The sequence below is a fragment of the Doryrhamphus excisus genome, chromosome 15 (assembly GCF_030265055.1).
Source record: "Doryrhamphus excisus isolate RoL2022-K1 chromosome 15, RoL_Dexc_1.0, whole genome shotgun sequence".
Lineage (NCBI taxonomy): Eukaryota > Metazoa > Chordata > Actinopteri > Syngnathiformes > Syngnathidae > Doryrhamphus > Doryrhamphus excisus.
In genome coordinates this window covers 7,518,642-7,538,511 of record NC_080480.1, presented here as the reverse complement: position 1 = coordinate 7,538,511, position 19,870 = coordinate 7,518,642, and the positions used below count along the sequence as shown (strand labels likewise).

The 19,870-nt window shown below is 40.0% G+C and overlaps 1 protein-coding gene across 1 annotated transcript; it reads left to right on the top strand.

Annotated features, from left to right (window-relative positions):
* Positions 1 to 8,077: 8,077 nt before the first annotated feature.
* Positions 8,078 to 18,125, top strand: rad23aa (RAD23 homolog A, nucleotide excision repair protein a). Its single transcript, XM_058049565.1, has 9 exons — positions 8,078 to 8,344; positions 9,179 to 9,340; positions 10,439 to 10,644; positions 12,092 to 12,135; positions 13,236 to 13,363; positions 15,209 to 15,296; positions 16,180 to 16,310; positions 16,878 to 17,039; positions 17,123 to 18,125. Exons 1-9 carry the CDS (start codon positions 8,279 to 8,281, stop codon positions 17,234 to 17,236), a joined length of 1,101 nt encoding a protein of 366 aa, XP_057905548.1. The 5' UTR covers positions 8,078 to 8,278; the 3' UTR covers positions 17,237 to 18,125.
* Positions 18,126 to 19,870: the final 1,745 nt, after the last annotated feature.

Sequence of the window (19,870 nt, the reverse complement as noted above, 5' to 3'; positions counted from 1 at the left end):
GATTGCCCCCTAAACTTAATAACCGGTTAGGCCCCTTTAACAGCAACAACTGCAATCAAGTGTTCTCGCTAACTTGCACCGAGTCTCTTACAGCACTGTGAAGTCATTTTGGCCCACTCATCTTTGCAGAATTGTTGTTATTCAGCTACATCAAACCACCATTTTAAGGTCATGCCACAGCATCTCAATAGGATTCAGGTGAGGACTTTGACTAGGACACTCCAAAGTCTTCATTTGGTTTTATTCAGCCATTCAGAGGTGGACTTGCTGGTGTGTTTTGGATCATTGTCCTGCTAAAGAACCCAAGTTGGTTTCAGCTTGAGGTCAATTCATTCATTCATTTGTATCAAAACAGGTTATTTATAACAAAAATACATACATTAAATGCAAAAACGTATGCTTGGTAGTCACTGTGGGCACCCCCATGTAGTCAAAATGTTGCAATCTTCATCACATGACATTTTCATGTGATTCCACGGCGAGATTGCTTGTTAAAACATACTCCTTCGTTTAAGTGTGTGAGACATATTTAGGGCTTAAACCTGGATTGTGACATGAGTGAACAACGGCAATTGAAGAGAAAAGAGTTCATTTTCTACCGCTTATCCTCACGAGAGTCGCAGGGGGTGCTGGAGCCTATCCTCGCTGTCTTTGCGTGAGAGGCGGGGTACACTCGCCAGCCAATCACAGGGCACATATAGACAAACAACCATTCACACTCACAATCATACCTATGGACAATTTGGAGTCGCTAATTAACCTAGCATGTTTTTGGAATGTGGGAGGAAACCGGAGTACCCGGAGAAAACCCACGCATGCACAGGGAGAACATTCAAACTCCACATAGAGATGGCCGAAGGTGGATTTGAACTCGGGTCTCCTAGCTGTGAGGCCTGCATGCTAACCACTTGTCCGCCTTGCAGCCCCTTTAGTAAAGTCACATGTGTACCACTCCAGAAGTGAATCTGCAAGTTGTTATAATGTGTTTTTTCCAGTGTAGCTGTCCATTGATTTTCTAATGCTTATCCTGTTCAGGGTCACGGTTAAGCTGGAGTCTATCCCACCCTGGACTAGTTGGCAGTCAATAACAGAGCAGTGTTTCTCATACAGTCAATGAATAAGCATACAAGCCTAATCTCCGCCAGATAATAAGAAGAGGGATCAGTGTGTTGCCAACTTAGCAACCATTTAAATACACTTTTCAAAAAAATAAAAGACTCTTGAAGACAATAAAAACCAGAGAGGCTCTCAAAATGGTGAGATGTCTCTTGGGGTTTAACTGGTTTAGAGTGGCAAAGGTATAGATGTGTGTGTTCAAGTTACATAACACCGCAACGTCAGAGAAAGTTATGTGTAGGTTTCACTGCAGGCCACCACCACCGCCATAAATAGAATTACAGTCTTGTGGGAAGCACTGGAGCATTCCCACCTTATATGCCGTTTACAATGTGCATGTTTCTAGACTGAACCCGCAGAAAACCAATGCAAGTTTATAGAGAAATGATCTGCAGTGATTTAGTTGGTAAGAAAATTTGCTTTACTTTATGCAGCCCAATTATAACCATAAAGTTTGTTGTCGGGGGAAATGAGATGCTGTTCAATGCATCAACAGTAACTTATTGCCAGTTGGAGAATCATTAATCACTGCATTAATTATCCACTGGACCCATTTGCTTAATTAAATCTATGTGGTGACTTTTTTGGCTATGCTATGTGTTAACATCAACAACAAGAGGTGTATTTTTGGCCTTTTTTACAAGTGATTGGTACAAATACAAATAGATGGTGTAGACATTGAAAGGGTGAAGGAAAATACATTTCTGGGGATCACAATAGATGAAAATATGAGCTGGAAACCTTATATTACAAATATACAACATAAGGTGGCCAGAAATATTTCAATATTGAACAAAGCAAAATGTTCTCAATCAGAAATCACTCCACACTCTTTATTGCTCTCTGGTTCTACCATATCTTACTTATTGTGTGGAAATATGGGGTAATAACTATAAAAGCAATCTTCACTCGCTAAATGTACTGCAAAAAAGGTCAGTAAGGATAATTCATAATGCCGCCTACAGAGAACATACTAACTCCTTATTTCTAAAATCACAAATACTTCTGATATACGTAGTTCATTTTCAAAACAGCTAAAATAATGCATACGGCTAAAAATAACCAATTACCTAAAAATGTCATCCAATACTTCTCTACAAGAGAGGAGAAATATGATCTCAGGGAAGAACTACATTTGAAACACTTATATGCTAGGACTACGTTAAAAAGCCATAGCATTTCAGTATGTGGAATCAAACTACGGAATGGATTGAGTAAGACCCTCAAACAATGCACAACGATGAGCCAATTCAAGAAACAATACAAGCAGTTGATGTTTGCTAAATACAAGGATGAAGAGTCTTGAACCAGTCATGATGTGCTATATATATCACTATATTGACACTTACTATGGTACACATTATGGCATTGGATGGTCATATCACCTCGTACTTCAGTACATGACTAAAAAAAAAAAAAAATTACTTGAACTATATTAGGAAAGCAGGAAGTGAACAAATGTAACAGTTACTGATTGTAAAAGTACCAGATGGAGGGGTAGGATTTAATAAGCTTTGCTTCTTCCTACTCCTTTTGGACATGTGGAACTGTGAACTGATTATGTGATGCATTCAATTGTAATCTGATGCATGTTCAAATGAAATTAAACCATTACCATTACCATATTATAGTAGATGTTGCTCAACACTGTCTAAATCACATTATGACCTTCACCGTGAGGTCACAGAACCAAAGTCACCTTATAGATAAGACTCATTTCATTTATGTAAATTCATGTAATAGCCTTAAGTGTTCTGTCACTTAATTTGGTTTGTAGCTTTACCAATAGATTGTAAAAACAAAGCTAATGTGCACTGCAAATTTTCTTTGCCAGATGAAACGGCGCCTCTGTCTTTGAGGTGTGCAGCTGTGCACCAGCTGTCTTGTCTGGGGAGTTTTCCGATGACATATTTGGAAGATAGCTGGATCCTATATACCAAGCGTAGTTATCCCTGTCTATCTGTCATAAAGCCCCTCTGGTGAGCAGACAGTTTATGGGCATTGGAAGCAAAAACTAGTGTGTCACACAGCCAACGCTATGCCACCCTTCTGGCACAGGAGCCAGGATTTGATGATTGTAGCATCTCACAAATGATCACTGCGTTCATTTTATATTAGATTCAATTGCTTTTTTTCCAGATGGCAGTTCTGAGCCAACTCACTCCATTTACTGCACCTTGGGCACTTTGAACATTAAATATAGTCGTGTGATTATAACAGTTCAAATCAGGTTGAGGAGTATGCAAAAGAGCAAGGTTTTGTTACATTTGATGATTTTTAAAAATAATGTAGACGTCATTTTACAGCTAATATCTCACTATATTGATGAACCAGTGCCCATCCAGTTGGGGTAGCTTTCTCTGGTTTCTGATTGGCTTCTGAATGTGTTTTTTGATGTGGCGCGTTATCAGTCCCTACAGCACAACCGCAATACAAACTCAGGACCTGTCATGCACACGGACTCATCCATTGGTCCGAAATTGGCCCGCAGCTCTACGCTTCACGTAATGTGTCAGTTTTCTGTCCTTGTGTGTCAGCATTGTGATTTATTGGTTAGAATTCCAGGGTATACCGATTCTCCTACCCTACCTAAGCTTGTGTGTTATAGAAAATTAATGAACGGCTGGACCTTGGAGAAGCAGGGTGATGTCAAGAATATTGTGCAGGAGCTGCCACCCACACAGACCAAAAATCTATTTTGCCCTTAGAAACATCACTACTCAACAGTACTGCATCACCAGTCAAGTTATTCCAGTGGAGAATAGACATGCTATATTTAAAGGTTATTACGAAGGAATAAAACAAAGTGTTACAAGGGTACCTTTATTCATTCATTCATTCATTCATTTTCTACCGCTTTTTCCTCACGAGGGTCGCGGGGGGTGCTGGAGCCTATCCCAGCTGTCTTCGGGCGTAAGGCGGGGTACACCCTGGACTGGTCGCCAGCCAATCACAGGGCACATATAGACAAACAACCATTCACACTCACATTCATACCTATGGACAATTTGGAGTCGGCAATTAACCTAGCATGTTTTTGGAATGTGGGAGGAAACCGGAGTACCCGGAGAAAACCCACGCATGCACGGGGAGAACATGCAAACTCCACACAGAGATGCCCGAGGGTGGGGGTACCTTTATGGGATTATTTAAACATGAAACAGTTTACACATTTAAATTCCCCCAGGGAACATATACAGATGTTATTGAAGGCCAAAGTGTCAAAGGACAGTTTCCCAATTTTCAAATTTGGCCATCGCCAGCCAATCAATAAAAACAGTTTAGTTATAATTGTGTGTACTATTCAGTGCAAATGGCACATAAGACGACAGTACTTTGAAAATCACCAAGCAGCAACAGAGCTCTGTTGCGCAGCACTGAAACAATTCCCACTTGACAAAATAAGACAGTCCTCTCCACACAGTGTGCCTAAAAATAGCCACGAAAAGCAAAAATCAACACTAAAGGCCTTGGTTGCAGAGTCATCTTGTGTATGTGAAATTAAGTTTGAAACGTATGTCACTGGGATGTCATTGTTTCCTGTCTGTTTGCAGTAATCAAGATGTAATATCATTGTGGATGAAAGGATGAAAGCGAATAAACGTAACACTAAGTTTGTCATAAGCAGAAGCAGAACTCATTTAATTCTACCCCTTTTTCATATCTATCACGAGTAATTCATTCACACCATATATTTTTACATGCTGACACAATATTTCATTGGCTCGCATTTTGTCATTTAAAGATTGTTTATGTTCTGTGTTTAAGTTTTTCTAATTTATTTTAATAAATTTTCAAATTAAAAAGAAAAGACAATCAGTATTTGGTGCTACCTGTTCAGTTTTGGTAGACAGAATTCATAGTTCCACTAATCACAATCCAGGTCCTGAAGCAGCAAAACAGCCTCAAAACATCACACTACCACCACCGTATTTTACTGTTGGTATGATGTTATTTTCCTGAAATGAGGCATTAGATATATTCCAAAAATTAAACATTTCTCTCAAATTTTCCCAAAGGTTCTTGGGGATCATCAAGATGTTTTCCGGCAAAATTGAGGCAAGCCTGAATGTTGTTTTTGTTCAGCAGTGGTTTTGGTCTTGGAACTCTGCCATGCAGGCTGTTTTTGTCCAGTGTCTTTCTTATGGTGGAGTCATGAACACTGACCTTAACTGAGGCAATTGAGGTCTGTAGTTCTTTGGATGTTGTTGTGGGGTCTTTTGTGACCTCTTGGTCAATTCTGGTTGGCTGGCCATTCCTCGGAAGTTTCACCACTGATCCATGTTTTCACCATTTGTGGTTAATGGCCTTTTCCGGACAGATATATGACAAATACTGTCATATTATTGGTGGGGCGGTGATGGGTGGGGTAAATTATTCACACTGGGCCATGTAGGTTTGGATTTTTTCCTCCCTTAATAATTTTGTGTTCAATTGTGTTGTCATTGACTAATATTTAAATTTGTTTGATGGTCTGACAAGGATAAGTACCGTGAGACAAATAAGGATAAAACAGAATGGATAAATAAGCATTCATTCATTCATTCATTCATTTTCTACCGCTTTTTCTTCACAAGGGTCGCGGGGGTGCTGGAGCCAATCCCAGCTGTCTTTGGGTGAGAGGCGGGGTACACCCTGGACTGGTCGCCAGCCAATCACAGGGCACATATAGACAAACAACCATTCACACTCACATTAATACCTATTGACAATTTGGAGTCGCCAATTAACCTAGCATGTTTTTGGAATGTGGGAGGAAACTGGAGTACCCAGAGAAAACCCACGCATGCACGGGGAGAACATGCAAACTCCACACAGAGATGGCTTAAATAAGCAATGATAGATAAGTCTAATAGATATAATACATTACAAAAGATGAAATAAAATGGACAGATGAATAAGATAAAAATGATAAACATACGTAAAATAAAAAATTGCATGGAAAATATGAATACACTCTTAATAATAAAAAGAAAATAAGATAGAATATATAAATGCAAACTGGCAATGATGGCAGAAATGCGAGTTATTTTTAAAGTTCGTGCCAAAAATCTGTCATACAGTATGCTGCCTAACGTAAGATCTGACAGTGAAAGAGTCTCACGTTCAGCATCCCCAGATAGGTCCACCTATTGGCTGCAGCATGGCTGTAGTGAAATGAAAGCAGAGCCTCCAGCTACAACATGCTTTTCAGAGAAGACTACTGTGTGAGGACATAAAGGCTGCAGGAAACAGGGCACACATGCACAGATTCAAGCATTGGAGTAGGTCTGTTTGAAGCCATATGCCTGTGAATGCAGCATGTCTCAATAAAATATGATGTTTGGTTGTTAATCTTTAATAGTTCTGTCCTTCAGAATTAACCCACATGAACACACATTTAGGGCACTATGAGGAATGCCTTTTGTCTTCACCACTCCTTTAATATTATGTTTTTGTCTCCTCTTCTTTTATCTATTATTAATCAATGACCTTCCTGCCACCTCACCTTTTTCTTTCTGTGTTGTTTTGACTATTTGCTTCAATCCACATGTGCAGTGCGGTGACAGTGGTTAGCATGTTTGCCTCACATCTTTACTTCGTCCTGCATCCCCAAAACATGCATCTTACATTAATTAGAGACTCTACATTATTCATGGGTGTGAATGTGAGTGTGAATGAATGCCTGTAAATACTGTATGTGCACTGTGATTAGTCCATTCCAGTCAGCTGGGATAGGCTCCAGCTCATCTATGACCCTAATGAGGATAAAGTAGTACGGAAAATGATGCTGGTACTAGTAACTACAACAATGGTGAATAATAAGCAAATACTTCAACTCTAAACATGTAGCTTTTGCAACTTTTAACAAAACAAGTGCCGCAAGACATGCTGGGAAGCCACAAACACTCCCAGTGCAATACTTGATGCAGCCCATCCTCCTCCAATGCCGCCCCCCGGTGTGTGTGTGTGCAGAATGATACAAAACAGCACTGTTAGACAAAAATTGGTAGACTGTTACATCTCCTTGGAAATTATGGCTATATCCGTGTTTGGCAACTTAATGACTGAAACCATCACGATAGGTAATATTTTTTGAACGTTAATTAATCATTTTAATGCTGCTTTTATTCCTTTTGCTTGCCATCTCTTTATCAGGTCCAGATAAGATGACAAAAGTGAGTATTTTTTCCACCATGTTTTGTTGAAGTCGCCTTGCATGCTGTTATCTGCCAGTAGTTAAGTACTGCCATCTGCTGGTCACTTAATAAAATGCATAAATGCAGGATTCATTTTATGAAAGTGGCTTTATAATTAAAAGTGGCTTATTTATATATAATAAATAAAACTACCGTAAGCATTGTGGGGGTAGCACCAAAGCGACGTGGTCATGTTTCATTTCAAATACGTACCTGACATTATACGGTAGTTACACAGTTTGTGGGCGCTTGTGGGCGCGAATTTTTGTGTAGAATTCATCACTGTTAATGCGTACTTATATTTATCCACCTCTTCTCTTCTTTTTAAAAGTACTGTTTTGTAGACACTCGAGTAATCTGCAAAGATGACGACGATTGATGGTTGTTAGTGTCCATCACTGCACAGACACTCACCATTGGGGGCGTGTTGAGTGCAACATCCGGGTACTGGCGGCTCACTGCAGTTTTTCAGTAATGTGAACGCACTTATGCACTCAAAAGTGTACGTGTGGAAGCACGTGATTTGGAACACGTTAGTTAGCACTTTAGGGTTATGAAATTATTGACTTATTTAGCGTATAGATGCTAATAGTCTACTTATTATTAAAATACTTAATATATTTTAAAGACATACATTTACATATTTTTTACAGAATGCGATGACGTAAAGATGCTATTCAATAGGTATTTCATATTGAATGTCGAGTAAAACAATTACAGCAACAAATCTAGACCCAAAAAGAACCTGTCCCCCAAATCTCGCAGCACTGGGCGAATTAGCGCACTTTCTCGCGGGGCTTTTCTCGCCGCACACCAGCTTGTCACCAAAGATGGCGATTTGCTGAGTGCTCATGGATACACACATTTCGCGACTAGCTGTTATCCCGCCCGCAACGTCAACTTTAAAAACAAATTAACCGCTCGCCGAGCCAACACTTCGTCTTTGGAAAGAACCCCCAAAAACAACGTCGGCCAACGCCACCATGCAGATCACACTAAAAACACTGCAGCAGCAGACCATTCAAATTGAGATAGACCCCGAACAAACGGTGAGTAGCCTTAGCAAGCTAACTTGCTAACTTTAGCGACACTGCTCGCTGTGTTAATAACGATGTGACCGTGTGTAATACCACTTGTCTTGTCGTATTTTCCATTCAGTTGCACATTTGGGAAGTTTCATGGATATCCCCCGCACTTTGTGAATTTCGAGTTTGGTAAACCCGCATGCGACGGGGTTGGAAACAAGGCGAAACCTGACTTGTTAGCTATAGCCGCCTAGCTTGCTGATTACCCAATAAAAAGTCCCTCCAACGTGATACTTGACGTTTAGACTACGTTCTGTTAATGTGTAATGTTTGATGTTCTGCACGTGTGTCTGGCGTGTTAAATCCACTGCAGTGGTTTGTGGAATAGCATACACGTTACATCTATGCTAACGCTAATGACAGTGCTAATTGCCATTGGCCATGTTGGGGTAGCAACATTAGAAAGTAGCAGGCTAAATCGGTTAGCATGGTCACTGCCCCGATATGCAGCCTAGACAGGCCAAACATGTGTGAACATGAGGCTGTATAAAGTTACTTGCACCCCTTCGCACACATGTTACATGTATTTTTTTAAGTAAAATATTCCTAATCACTAATCATCGATGAACTTGCAATGAAGACTAAAGATTGCAGCAAGTGTTTAGGTTGATTGATCATGTTGAGGACAGTTCAGTGTTGAGGACAGTCCTCTCGGTGTATAACAGACTAGGACCGTTGTGAGACATAGCCAGGGCTCATATGTTACACATAGCTTAGCTGTGCATTCCCAAGGATTAGAAATGTCTACGTTCCTGCATGTCATCGGTTATGGAGCTGTGTGTTTGTGTCTTTTGTCAGGTGAAAGCCTTAAAAGAGAAGATCGAAGCAGAGAGGGGGAAAGACAACTTTCCTGTATCAGGACAGAAACTGATATATGCTGGAAAGATTCTTCAAGATGACACGCCAATTAAGGAGTATAAAATTGATGAAAAGAATTTTGTTGTAGTGATGGTGTCCAAGGTGAGTTCATTTATCATATATACTTTGGGGACTTTATTAGATTCACCCGCACAATGAGATTTTAAAAAAGGATGTTTTAAAATGTATTTTTCTAAATATCTTGGGCCATCCATTTGTTTGTGAAATTTGAAAAAAATATTTAAATCTTGTGGTCATCTATCCTCGAATACACACCAATCCTGCAAAGTCTTGAGATTTTGCTGAATTCAGTCCCTTTTAAATTACTAAAAATATAATGAAGCTATAAACCGTATTGACATATTACTATAGCTATATTATAGATATGTAAAACTATCTTCATTGCCCTCTGTCCATCTTCCGCCATGTTTCTTTACAGTAAAATAAATGATGTAGCCCTGCAACACAAATATGCATCCCTACCCTGACGTCTTATGTTGTTGTACGGTCGGTAAACTACTTTGGAATGTGCAGCAGACATGAATCAAGGTGTAATGGTAAATATGATTTGATTTAGAAACTGTACTATATTACGGTTTATTGATAACCTTGTACCTTTAAAGAAGACTCACTGAAGTGCAGAGGGAGATTATTGCTTGTGCTTCGGAGGAACGTCGCTTCTCATAAAAACAACACAGCTCACTTTGCTTAATACAGCAGTATTTCCCACAGGACTGGGATCTATCTGTGGCATTAACAGCAGCACATGAAGCTATTGCTTTATGGGTGTTGGTTTAATGCGTGTGCGGGCAAAAAAGATTTTTACTCGACTCCCTGTAAGTGTGTGCTGATTTTAAAGATATTGTACAGCTAACAATCTACACAGGTAAGTCCCATCATAATGTGTTTATGAGCAAGGGTGCCGATTCTGGAAAAAGGTATTTGTGGTGGACTGCCATAAACAACAGTGTGCTGATTTTAAAGATAACGTACACATCCTTGTACATCTAATATATCACTATAGTGGTGTACAGATGCATTATAATACACCACCAGTTTGTTGGATCTCATATTGTGCACAGGTGAACCTAATGTGGCCAATGAGTGTAAGAAGCCATTATGCACATGAGAACAGAACAAATAAAATATTAAGTTGCTAATCACACAGTTGACAATTTTTTACTTTGTTTTAAATCAAAGGCTAAGCCTGCAGCCGCTGCTGCGGCACCTCCTGCTTCAGAAGCACCAAAACCCCCTGCCCAGGATGCTGGTTCAACGTCAACATCTGTCCCAGCCTCAACCCCAGCATCGGCCCCAGCCTCGACTCCTGCAGCTGTCCTCACGCCCCCCGAGGAGACCAAGGAGGAGCCAAGTGCTACAGCAACAGAAACCCCACAACCAGCCAGGTAGACGCCATGACAATAGTAAACAACATTTTGGGTCGAGTAGTATCAGTTTGACATTCAACAAATATATAACCTGCGAGTTTGACATTTAACAAATATATAACCTGCGTTTTAATGATGTTGAAGTGCATTTTTTGGTCATGCTAATTATAGTGATTTTTCTAACTACGCATTCCACTGCTATGATTGCATTGTTTTTGTTATTGAATGTGTGTTGTTATTGTGACAAGATATAGGTCAGTGTGAGGTTCAGATGGTATGATAACCTTGGGAAAACAGCTAAAAAATGTTGAAATATATTTATTGAAAAGAAAAAAAGCATTTTTGTTGAACAAAAATAAAATGCAGTTCATGCACTCTACGGTGGCTGAGCCTGTGACGATGTCACAAGACTATAAATATCTTATTACTAAAAAAAACAAAAAACTAAGCTAAATGCAATCACTCTGGGACCAAAGTTCACAACATAAATAATATATATTTTTTAAACTTCTAATGTTACGTCATTTCATTGTGTATTTGTAGATTTGTATTAACTTGCTTGTCACCAAGTTTCACTTCTGTTACCGGGTCATGTGATTCGCTAAGTAGTTGCTTTATGTTTAGTGAGTAGTTTACACCACTTATCCTCTGCTTCAATCTCGTTCTGAATCACATCTCCACATTTGATGACCCTCGACGTGAGTAATATGTTGACCTTTGGATTCTGCCGCCACGCAGTACAAAGCAACTCATGTTACACGTAAATTTAATGACTACAAATAATTATGAAAACAAGGGCACATGTACATAAATCAATTAGGAAATTGATACAATACAATATCAATACAAGGTTTATTACTGAACCAAATGGAACATATGAACTGGGGATGTCCTTATCCACATTATTTTTTCATAGTCTTGCCAATCCAATACTTTTTAATTTATTTCTTTTTAATAAGCACCTAGCATGTTTGTGTGTAACCCTTTGTTATGAATGTGATCACCCCAATTTCATGGCGGAAGCCAATATTATCCGATCTTCAGCGGCTCGGAAACCAATCCCAATCCTGAAGATCAGGTCGGGACATGCCTAATATGAGATTTCGCACCAAGTGAAAATGCGCAGCAGAGCTAACATTATTAAACCTAAATTCTGTGCATTTATGGTCCTTTTAAATAAGAAAACGAGGACGGGGATGCTACCCAGACATTCGTGCAAGACACAGGGATTGCTCCAGACTAATAGTACGAGCAACAGGTCGTGTATTGTTTATTGAAAGGCCTTTATCTGCATATGACGATCTCATGCTTTCCATGGAAATTGACTGATCGATTACTGTAAATGACACTTTCTCTTCATAAGTAGCGTATCACATTACCCTTTTTGTCCATGCTCCTTTTTTATTTTGGAATTGTTTGTTTTATTGCAGTGTTTAATTATCTTTCTCCCTTTTGTGTTGTGTAGTTCCAGTGCAGGGGGCCAGGGTCTGGATGCCTCTTCTGCATTGGGTATGTCATCACTCAATCACATAGAACTCACAAATCAGTAGTGCACGTTTTCAGTTCACTAAAAGTAACAACTTTATTTGTCAAAGTACATTACTATGGGTTAACATGAACATTTGACATACATTCGTAAGTTTGGGATTCATGTTTCCAGGTCCTTCAAACATTGTACTGTTAGTGTAGGACCACGGTTATGCTGTACATCCTTCCACACAAATGTAACAGAATCAGTTACTATTCCTGCACATGACGATCGTATGCTTCACCATCTCCACTGGGGTTTATTTTGTGTCCTTGTTTAGTTGCAATAGTGCCTTTGGTGATGTCTGATTGGTCGGCCTGAAACTCTAGAGGCATTTCCTCAATATTCCACCAGCTTCATGTACATTATATGTTGGTTTTTGTTCCGTTCTGCCACTGTAGCTTGATGACGTCACTATGGTAGCAAATGCACGTAGCCTGACTAGTGTAGTTTTTAGTAGGTAGTGTTAATTTTTTTTTTGGTAAATTTTTTTTTAGATCAAAAACAAATGGAAAAGATAAGTTAGCCTGTTTTTTTGGTAATTTTTTTAGATCAAAAACATATGGAAAAGATAAGTTAGCCTGTTTTTTTGGTAATTTTTTTAGATCAAAAACATATGGAAAAGATAAGTTAGCCTTTTTTTGTCATTTCTTTTTTTTAGATCAAAAACAAATGGCAAAGATAAGTATCAAAACATGTGACTTATGTATTTTATGTCAAATGCTGCTGCTTTACAGGCCACAGAGCAATAAATCATACCTATATTTAAACTGTAACAAAAGCTGCCTCTATTGTGCAGACCTTAGGAAGAGGAATTCTTCCCCGGCCAACTTGTAGATTATGTGCATGCCTTTATGTCATACTGCTATTTAAGGCAACTGTGTATGTTTGACTCTGTGAAATTCACCAAGGAATATAAATATACTTTGAAGCCCTATCTGCTGTTGCTCATGTTAACACTTTTTAAATGAAATAGCTCGTGAAAGTACCATGTAAGCAACCGTGGTTATACTTATCACAGAAGGTACAACTGAAATGTACTGCTGCATCGATATTGAATATCGGATGTTTTTGTTTTCAGTGACTGGAGCAGAGTATGAAGCAATGTTGACAGAGATCATGTCTATGGGTTACGAGCGAGAGAGAGTGGTTGCAGCACTACGGGCTAGCTTCAACAACCCTCACAGAGCAGTGGAGTACCTTCTCACGGTGAGTCTCTTTCTTGCTCTCTGACTCCCACACATTACAACTGTACGTCTCGGCTTGTATTACCTCCACTCAGTCGCTGTCCTTGCCGAAACGCGTAACTCACATTAATTTTGCTGAAACTTACCGACTGCTGATTACTAAAACTCGGAAAAGAGTAGAAACAAACTTCTTTTTCTGATGAAAGATGAGTCTTATCATTCTTTTGTTGTATGCCATGTCTATATAACCCAAGAACATAGGGGTGTGTATTGGCAAGAATCTGGTGATACGATACGTATCACGATACTAGGCTCACGATACGATGTTAACAAGGCGATATTTTTTTTGTCTTTCTTGTAGTTAGATTATTTCCTGTAAAAACTGAATTCCACCAGCAATATGCACTTACTAAACATATTTTTATTCAATTAGAATATGTTATGCTGTATCACGAACTTCCCTCTGTAAAAGCGTTTGGATAAATAAAGCTTTAACATCCAGCTTCAAATTTACAAAAAAACCCATAAAACAACAAATAAATTACTCAAGATCCTGCTCAAATGTTCAGTCTATTAGCTGTGAGTAAATGCGAACAGTATTTTCGTGGAACAAAGTAACTAACATCAGTAAAAAGTCCTTTTAGGATGCTTGAAATAACCATTATTTAACAAAATAGTGATATCAATTTGAAAAACAAAATACCTGCAATATCACAGTACTACTTTTGTAGTATACAAAAGGACCTTTGCATTGCTTGCTAGCGGCAGGTCCTCATGGTGTCTCGCAGATTTGTCGTGTTTCCCGAATACTTTATTCGGGCACGACACATTTTACAAACGGCATGGGTTTTGTCAATTTGTGCACATCCTACTTTGTGTAGAAATCCAAAATGTGTCCACACTTCAGCCTTGTACGCCGCAGGGGCCGCTGTTATGTGCTCGCATTCTGCCATGTTGAACTGTGTTTATGTGTGAGGACGTTTCACTCGTCAATCTCGTTCAACTCAACGTCCTTGCCTAATTGACTACGTAAGTGCTGCCACCTAACGATCAGAGGTTTAAATTAAAATCAGAAATGAACATTTGCCGTGTCTGCGCTTGAATAAATACCATATAGTCTGTGATAAATGCCTAAAAATATCCATATCATACTTTTTAATATCGATACAGTATCGTGAAACGATATTTTCTTCCACCCCTACGAGAACACAATATTCTGTGTGCCTTTAAGTAATCATCAAAAATGGCGGGTACAGAGAGGCTGGGATCGAATGAGTTAATAGGGATGCACAGTCACGTCCGATCCGACCCTGATAGCTAAATCTGCAGATACCAATACAATTCTGATAGTTGTTTGCTTTAATCGGCAACCACAACAAAATAATGTCAGCAAAAATAGCTCAAAATATGTGCAAACATAGCCGCACTGAATGTGTGAAGACGGCTAATAGTTAGTTATAGTTATAGTTAATAGTACAGGCCACTTTTAAGTTGAATTTGACCATACAATGGTTTTCCTAGGTTCACGGCTTTGGTGCACAAGCACACACGTGCATACGTGTAACTGTAATGTGATCGCTCCTCTCAAGTTACATTTGAGGTCCGTGCTTGTATGCATGCTGGTTGGCTTTTGGAAAAAACGGGCTCTACTGGAACCTTGACAAGCTAGCCTGAACCAACTCAGAAAGGGTCTGTAGTGTCTGTTTATTTCTGATGAATTTTAAATTAGAATTTTAAACCCAACCAGCAATTTTTTGGCTTTTCAGTGTTTGTGTGGCAGAATTGAATGCTTCTCATAATAAGTTTCTTCAGTCATCCTAAATGTTCCGTGTTGGATTGACAGTCAGGTTGTGTTATGTATTTCCAGGGTCTCCCAAGCAGTCCGATCCAGGAGACAAATCCCCCGGCGCACACTCCAGCATCTGGACCCACAGAAGCCCCGTCTCTAGCAGAAGGTGAACATTACTGCAGACTTCTATCCGCTTGACATGTTTCTCCCGAGATAGTTGAACTCCTCCACCTGTGGCAGGACGTCATTCCCATCCTGGGGGGTTGAAGGCACGGCTGAGAATAATGGCCTTAGATTCGGAGGCGTGGAATCTCATCACAGATACGTCACACTCCGCTGTGAACCTCTGCTAAATGCAGAAGGTCAGAGCTTGATGAAGCCATCAGGACCACGTAGTCTGCAAATAGCACACATTAGATCCGATTTAGACTTTAGGCTGGATCTACTCCTCTGAATATTCCTTCCACCTTAAGACTTAGATGATAGTTTGATGATGGATGACACTTTATAGGGTGGCTTGCTGGTACCTGGAAGTTGCAACATGGCCATTGAAGTCTCCCAGTAGAAAGACATAGTTCCCAGTGGGGATACTCCCCAACACCCTCCTGGGGAGGATCTCTAGATGGCTGTGTATCCTGAGCTGCCGTTTGGCGCGTACGCACAAACTGTCAGGACCCCTTCTCCACCTGGAAGTGAACCGCTGCGTCCATCAGGGATGAATCCAAAATGTAGGCATGTATTAATGTGTAGAACAAATTCTAGCCCCTCTTGAGGCATTTGGGGTCTAGAACCTGAACCGTGGAACCTGCTGCACAAGTTCAGGCTCGTTTATTTTGTGCTTTGTGGATTCATGAATGATGTAGCAACATAATTGTCCTTATTTGCATGATTGGTCATTACGCACTTGCAAAAGGTTAGAAAAAAATGAGCAAACAAATTACCTTTCATTTACTGTGATTTAAGGGATGACTATGGGAAACACTGGGAATTAACTTCTTTTTTTAGCAAAATAATTTTTTCTAACGGTTGTCATTTTTGTGCCTTACCAGGAGAGAACCCACTGGCTTTCCTGCGGACTCAGTCCCAGTTTCTTCACATGAGACAGGCCATCCAGCAGAACCCAACTCTGCTTCCCACCCTCCTGCAGCAGCTCGGAAGCGAGAACCCTCAACTTTTGCAGGTAACATAGTCTCGCTCGCTCTCTCTCTCACACACACACACACACACACACACACACACAAACACTTCATGCAAACTCACTGTGTTCTGTCCTCAGAAACAATACAAGCAGTTGATGTTTGCTAAATACAAGGATGAAGAGTCTTGAACCAGTCATGATGTGCTATATATATCACTATATTGACACTTACTATGGTACCCATTATGTTATTGGATGGTCATATCACCTCGTACTTTGGTATGTGACAAAAATAAAATTAAAATGAAGGAATAGTAGTCCCACAAAATCTATTTTTGGATTCTTGTTTATGTGACCAAAAAAAACTATATTAGGAAAGCAGGAAGTGAACAAATGTAACAGTTACTGATTGTAAAAGTACCAGATGGAGGGGTAGGATTTAATAAGCTTTGCTTCTTCCTACTCCTTTTGGACATGTGGAACTGTGAACTGATTATGTGATGCACTCAATTGTAATCTGATGCATGTTCAAATGAAATAAAACCATTACCATTTTATAGATCAGAGGTTACATTACTCTTCTGTTTACGCCCCCCCCCCTTTCTGCAGCAAATCAGTCAGCACCAGGAGCTGTTCATCCAGATGTTGAACGAGCCAGTGGGCGAAGGCGGCGAGGCACCAGAGGTCGGAGATATTGGGGCTGCGGGCGAGGAGGGCGCTCCTGTCAACTACATCCAAGTCACACCTCAGGAGAAGGAAGCCATCGAAAGGGTGCGTTTGTGTGTTCTGGTTCTACATTGTTAAATGTGTATTTCCCATGCCAATTAAATCCCATCTCTCTCTCTCTCTCTCAGCTAAAAGCGCTTGGCTTCCCCGAGGCGTTGGTCATCCAGGCTTACTTTGCCTGCGAGAAGAACGAGAACCTGGCCGCCAACTTTCTCCTCAACCAGGGCCTGGAAGACGACTGAAGAGCCGAAGACCACCGCCTTCCTGCTCCTCCCCTCCCACCCCTCCCCCCTTCAAAGACTGCACCCCCTCCCCACAATTTACTGTTCAGCCACCAACCTCAGCGCCACCCAGCAAGGAGGGGGAGAGCCGGAAGGGAGAGGGGTGGGATGGGATGGGGTCAGTTAATGACGTTAAGAAAACACGGAGGTTATGTGCAGGAAGGTCAGACTTTACATTGATAAGTTAGCTCATGGAACGTCGCAGTGGAAAGAGTGTGGACAAATTTTAAAATCCACGTGAATTCCAATGGAATGTGTGGGCTTTGTTTAGGGGACATCCACAATTTGATTTTAGATGCGCTTTGTGAACACTAAAGGGGGGCTGAAGTTGCTGCGCTAAGTGTGCGCTTGTGTGCGTGCGTGTGTGTGTGTGCGTGTATGCGCGCACGTGTACACATCTGCGTGCCTGTGCAGATGTGATACTGTTACGCTGAAAAAAAAACAAAGTAATCAGTTTGCATTGTCTAAGTTTGTTAATGCTGTAGCTCAGCACATACGTCTCTTGTGCAACATGATCCGTGTGTATGCGGCACGTGTCTAACATTGCGACACAATCTGGTCATGCTGTTTGGGGTGGGCGGGATGAACTGACAAGATTTGGTCTTCCCTTGTACGTCACCTTTGTTTGTCCACACTGGCCAGGAAACGTACCAGCCAATCAGAATCCTTTTTCTGTATCTTTACCGTCACTTAAACTTGTTAGCTCTGCTCGTTAGCTTCTGATGCTAATACATACCGGCCCGGAAAAGCCTGTTGTGCAAATCACAAACATTACATTTGTTGAAAAGTTTAGCGTTTTCTGCTTCTAAGATTTCCAAAATAAAACTGTAAAGATCATCTGGTCAAAAAACTTCCAAGTAGTTTCATTGTGTCAATATATTTTCAAAACAGGATTTAAAATAGTTTCATTTATTTGTGGCGGCCCGCTACGAAAAAATGCGGACCTCCACAAATATGTGGCACTACATAAACACATTATAATGGGACTTTTTGTCAATGTAGCTAGTACAGTACATGACATCGCAAAAACACACCTCATACATACCCAAGAAGAGCCCTTTACATTGTTAGTAGCGACAAAGCTAGCCACCTTTTGTAGTCCTACTGCAGACTAACAAAGCACATGTCAATATCCCCCGTACATTTAAAAAATAAACAAAAGGGACAATAATTGTACTTGTTAACAGTATTTGTTTGCTTTTGGTGTTTTTGCTCGCTTTGTGTCTCCTGCAATGTCCATAAAAAATTCCATGCACGTACGTCATGGCCGATTATGCAAAGTAGACAAACGTAAGGTGCAAAGAACATGCAGCTGCATTGCAATAAGTTATACTATGTACTTTTATTTCAGGTGTTGCCATTCAAAAACTACAAAAAACAAGTACATTTATTATACAGATTCACTTCTTTGTTTAATCATTTTGAATATTACAGCTAATAAGACATTCACCAGCTCCTGAAATGTGGATATTCCTGAAAAAACTGCTGGTGTTGACAAAAGTTCGTCAGCCTTTAAATGATCTTAATTTGAACGAACCTTTCATATTTTATTTGTTAGAAGAGTTGACCCCTAGCAAAATCTACTGCATTATACTGAAGAGCTATTCCGACACTGAATACCAAAGCTTTGCAGGGCTTGTATATTGTTGTCCAATGTGTGGCCTGAGGGCCATTTTTAGCCCACATTACATTTTGGGGTTTAAATTGATGCAGCGCAACCTCCCAAACATTCTCCTAAAGTGTCTTAGTGTGTTCTCCCAAAGGAACGACTGACTATTCTATACTATATTCCATGGCCAGGTTGTGGGGTGGTGATGTGTGCCCTGTTGGACTTGTTTCTTCATGTTAAAACAAAGTGTATGAAATAAGAACATAAGTGTGAGGGCAGTTTGTGCTTGACTGTCTTTACAGCATCAACATGATCTTGGACTATGCTATGCTACATTAAATATCAGCAGTCTTTCAGGCATTTGTCTCCGTGTGGCTTATTAGATGAATTATCAATTGGATGTCTCCTATTTAGAATCGATCGTAGTGCAGTAATTCCCAAAATAAAATACCAGTAATGGTGATGATGAAAATACTCACCTCGTAATGACTTAAAGGGATGCACAAGGAGAATTGATCCAACAATGCACAACACAACATGGCCTAAAACAGGACAGGACAATGACAGCAAATATGTGCTGCATTTAAGGGATTCGACATTTTTACCACTTGTCCGCATACGGATCTGATATCTGGCTTTACACGCTGAAAAAAGAAAAAAATGTAATTCTATAGCTTCATATACTACAGCCCTTATTTTGTACACTTTATAGCTAACATAGAGTCGTGGTAATATATAGAGGTGATGTATATAAAGTAGCTTATTGGACAGTTATAAATTCATTGTGACGAACACAGTCCATGCTAAGCACAGCTGCCCCCTTCTGTTGGATGTGCGTACTGCGAGTTTAAAGGAAGCATGTGTTCATACATGGTACTGTACTACGGACCAAAATTAAAATAAAGTCATGGAATAAAGTGAATAAACATAAAATAACCACTAATTTCTTGTCATATTGCATGACATAACTAAAATATTCAAAACAG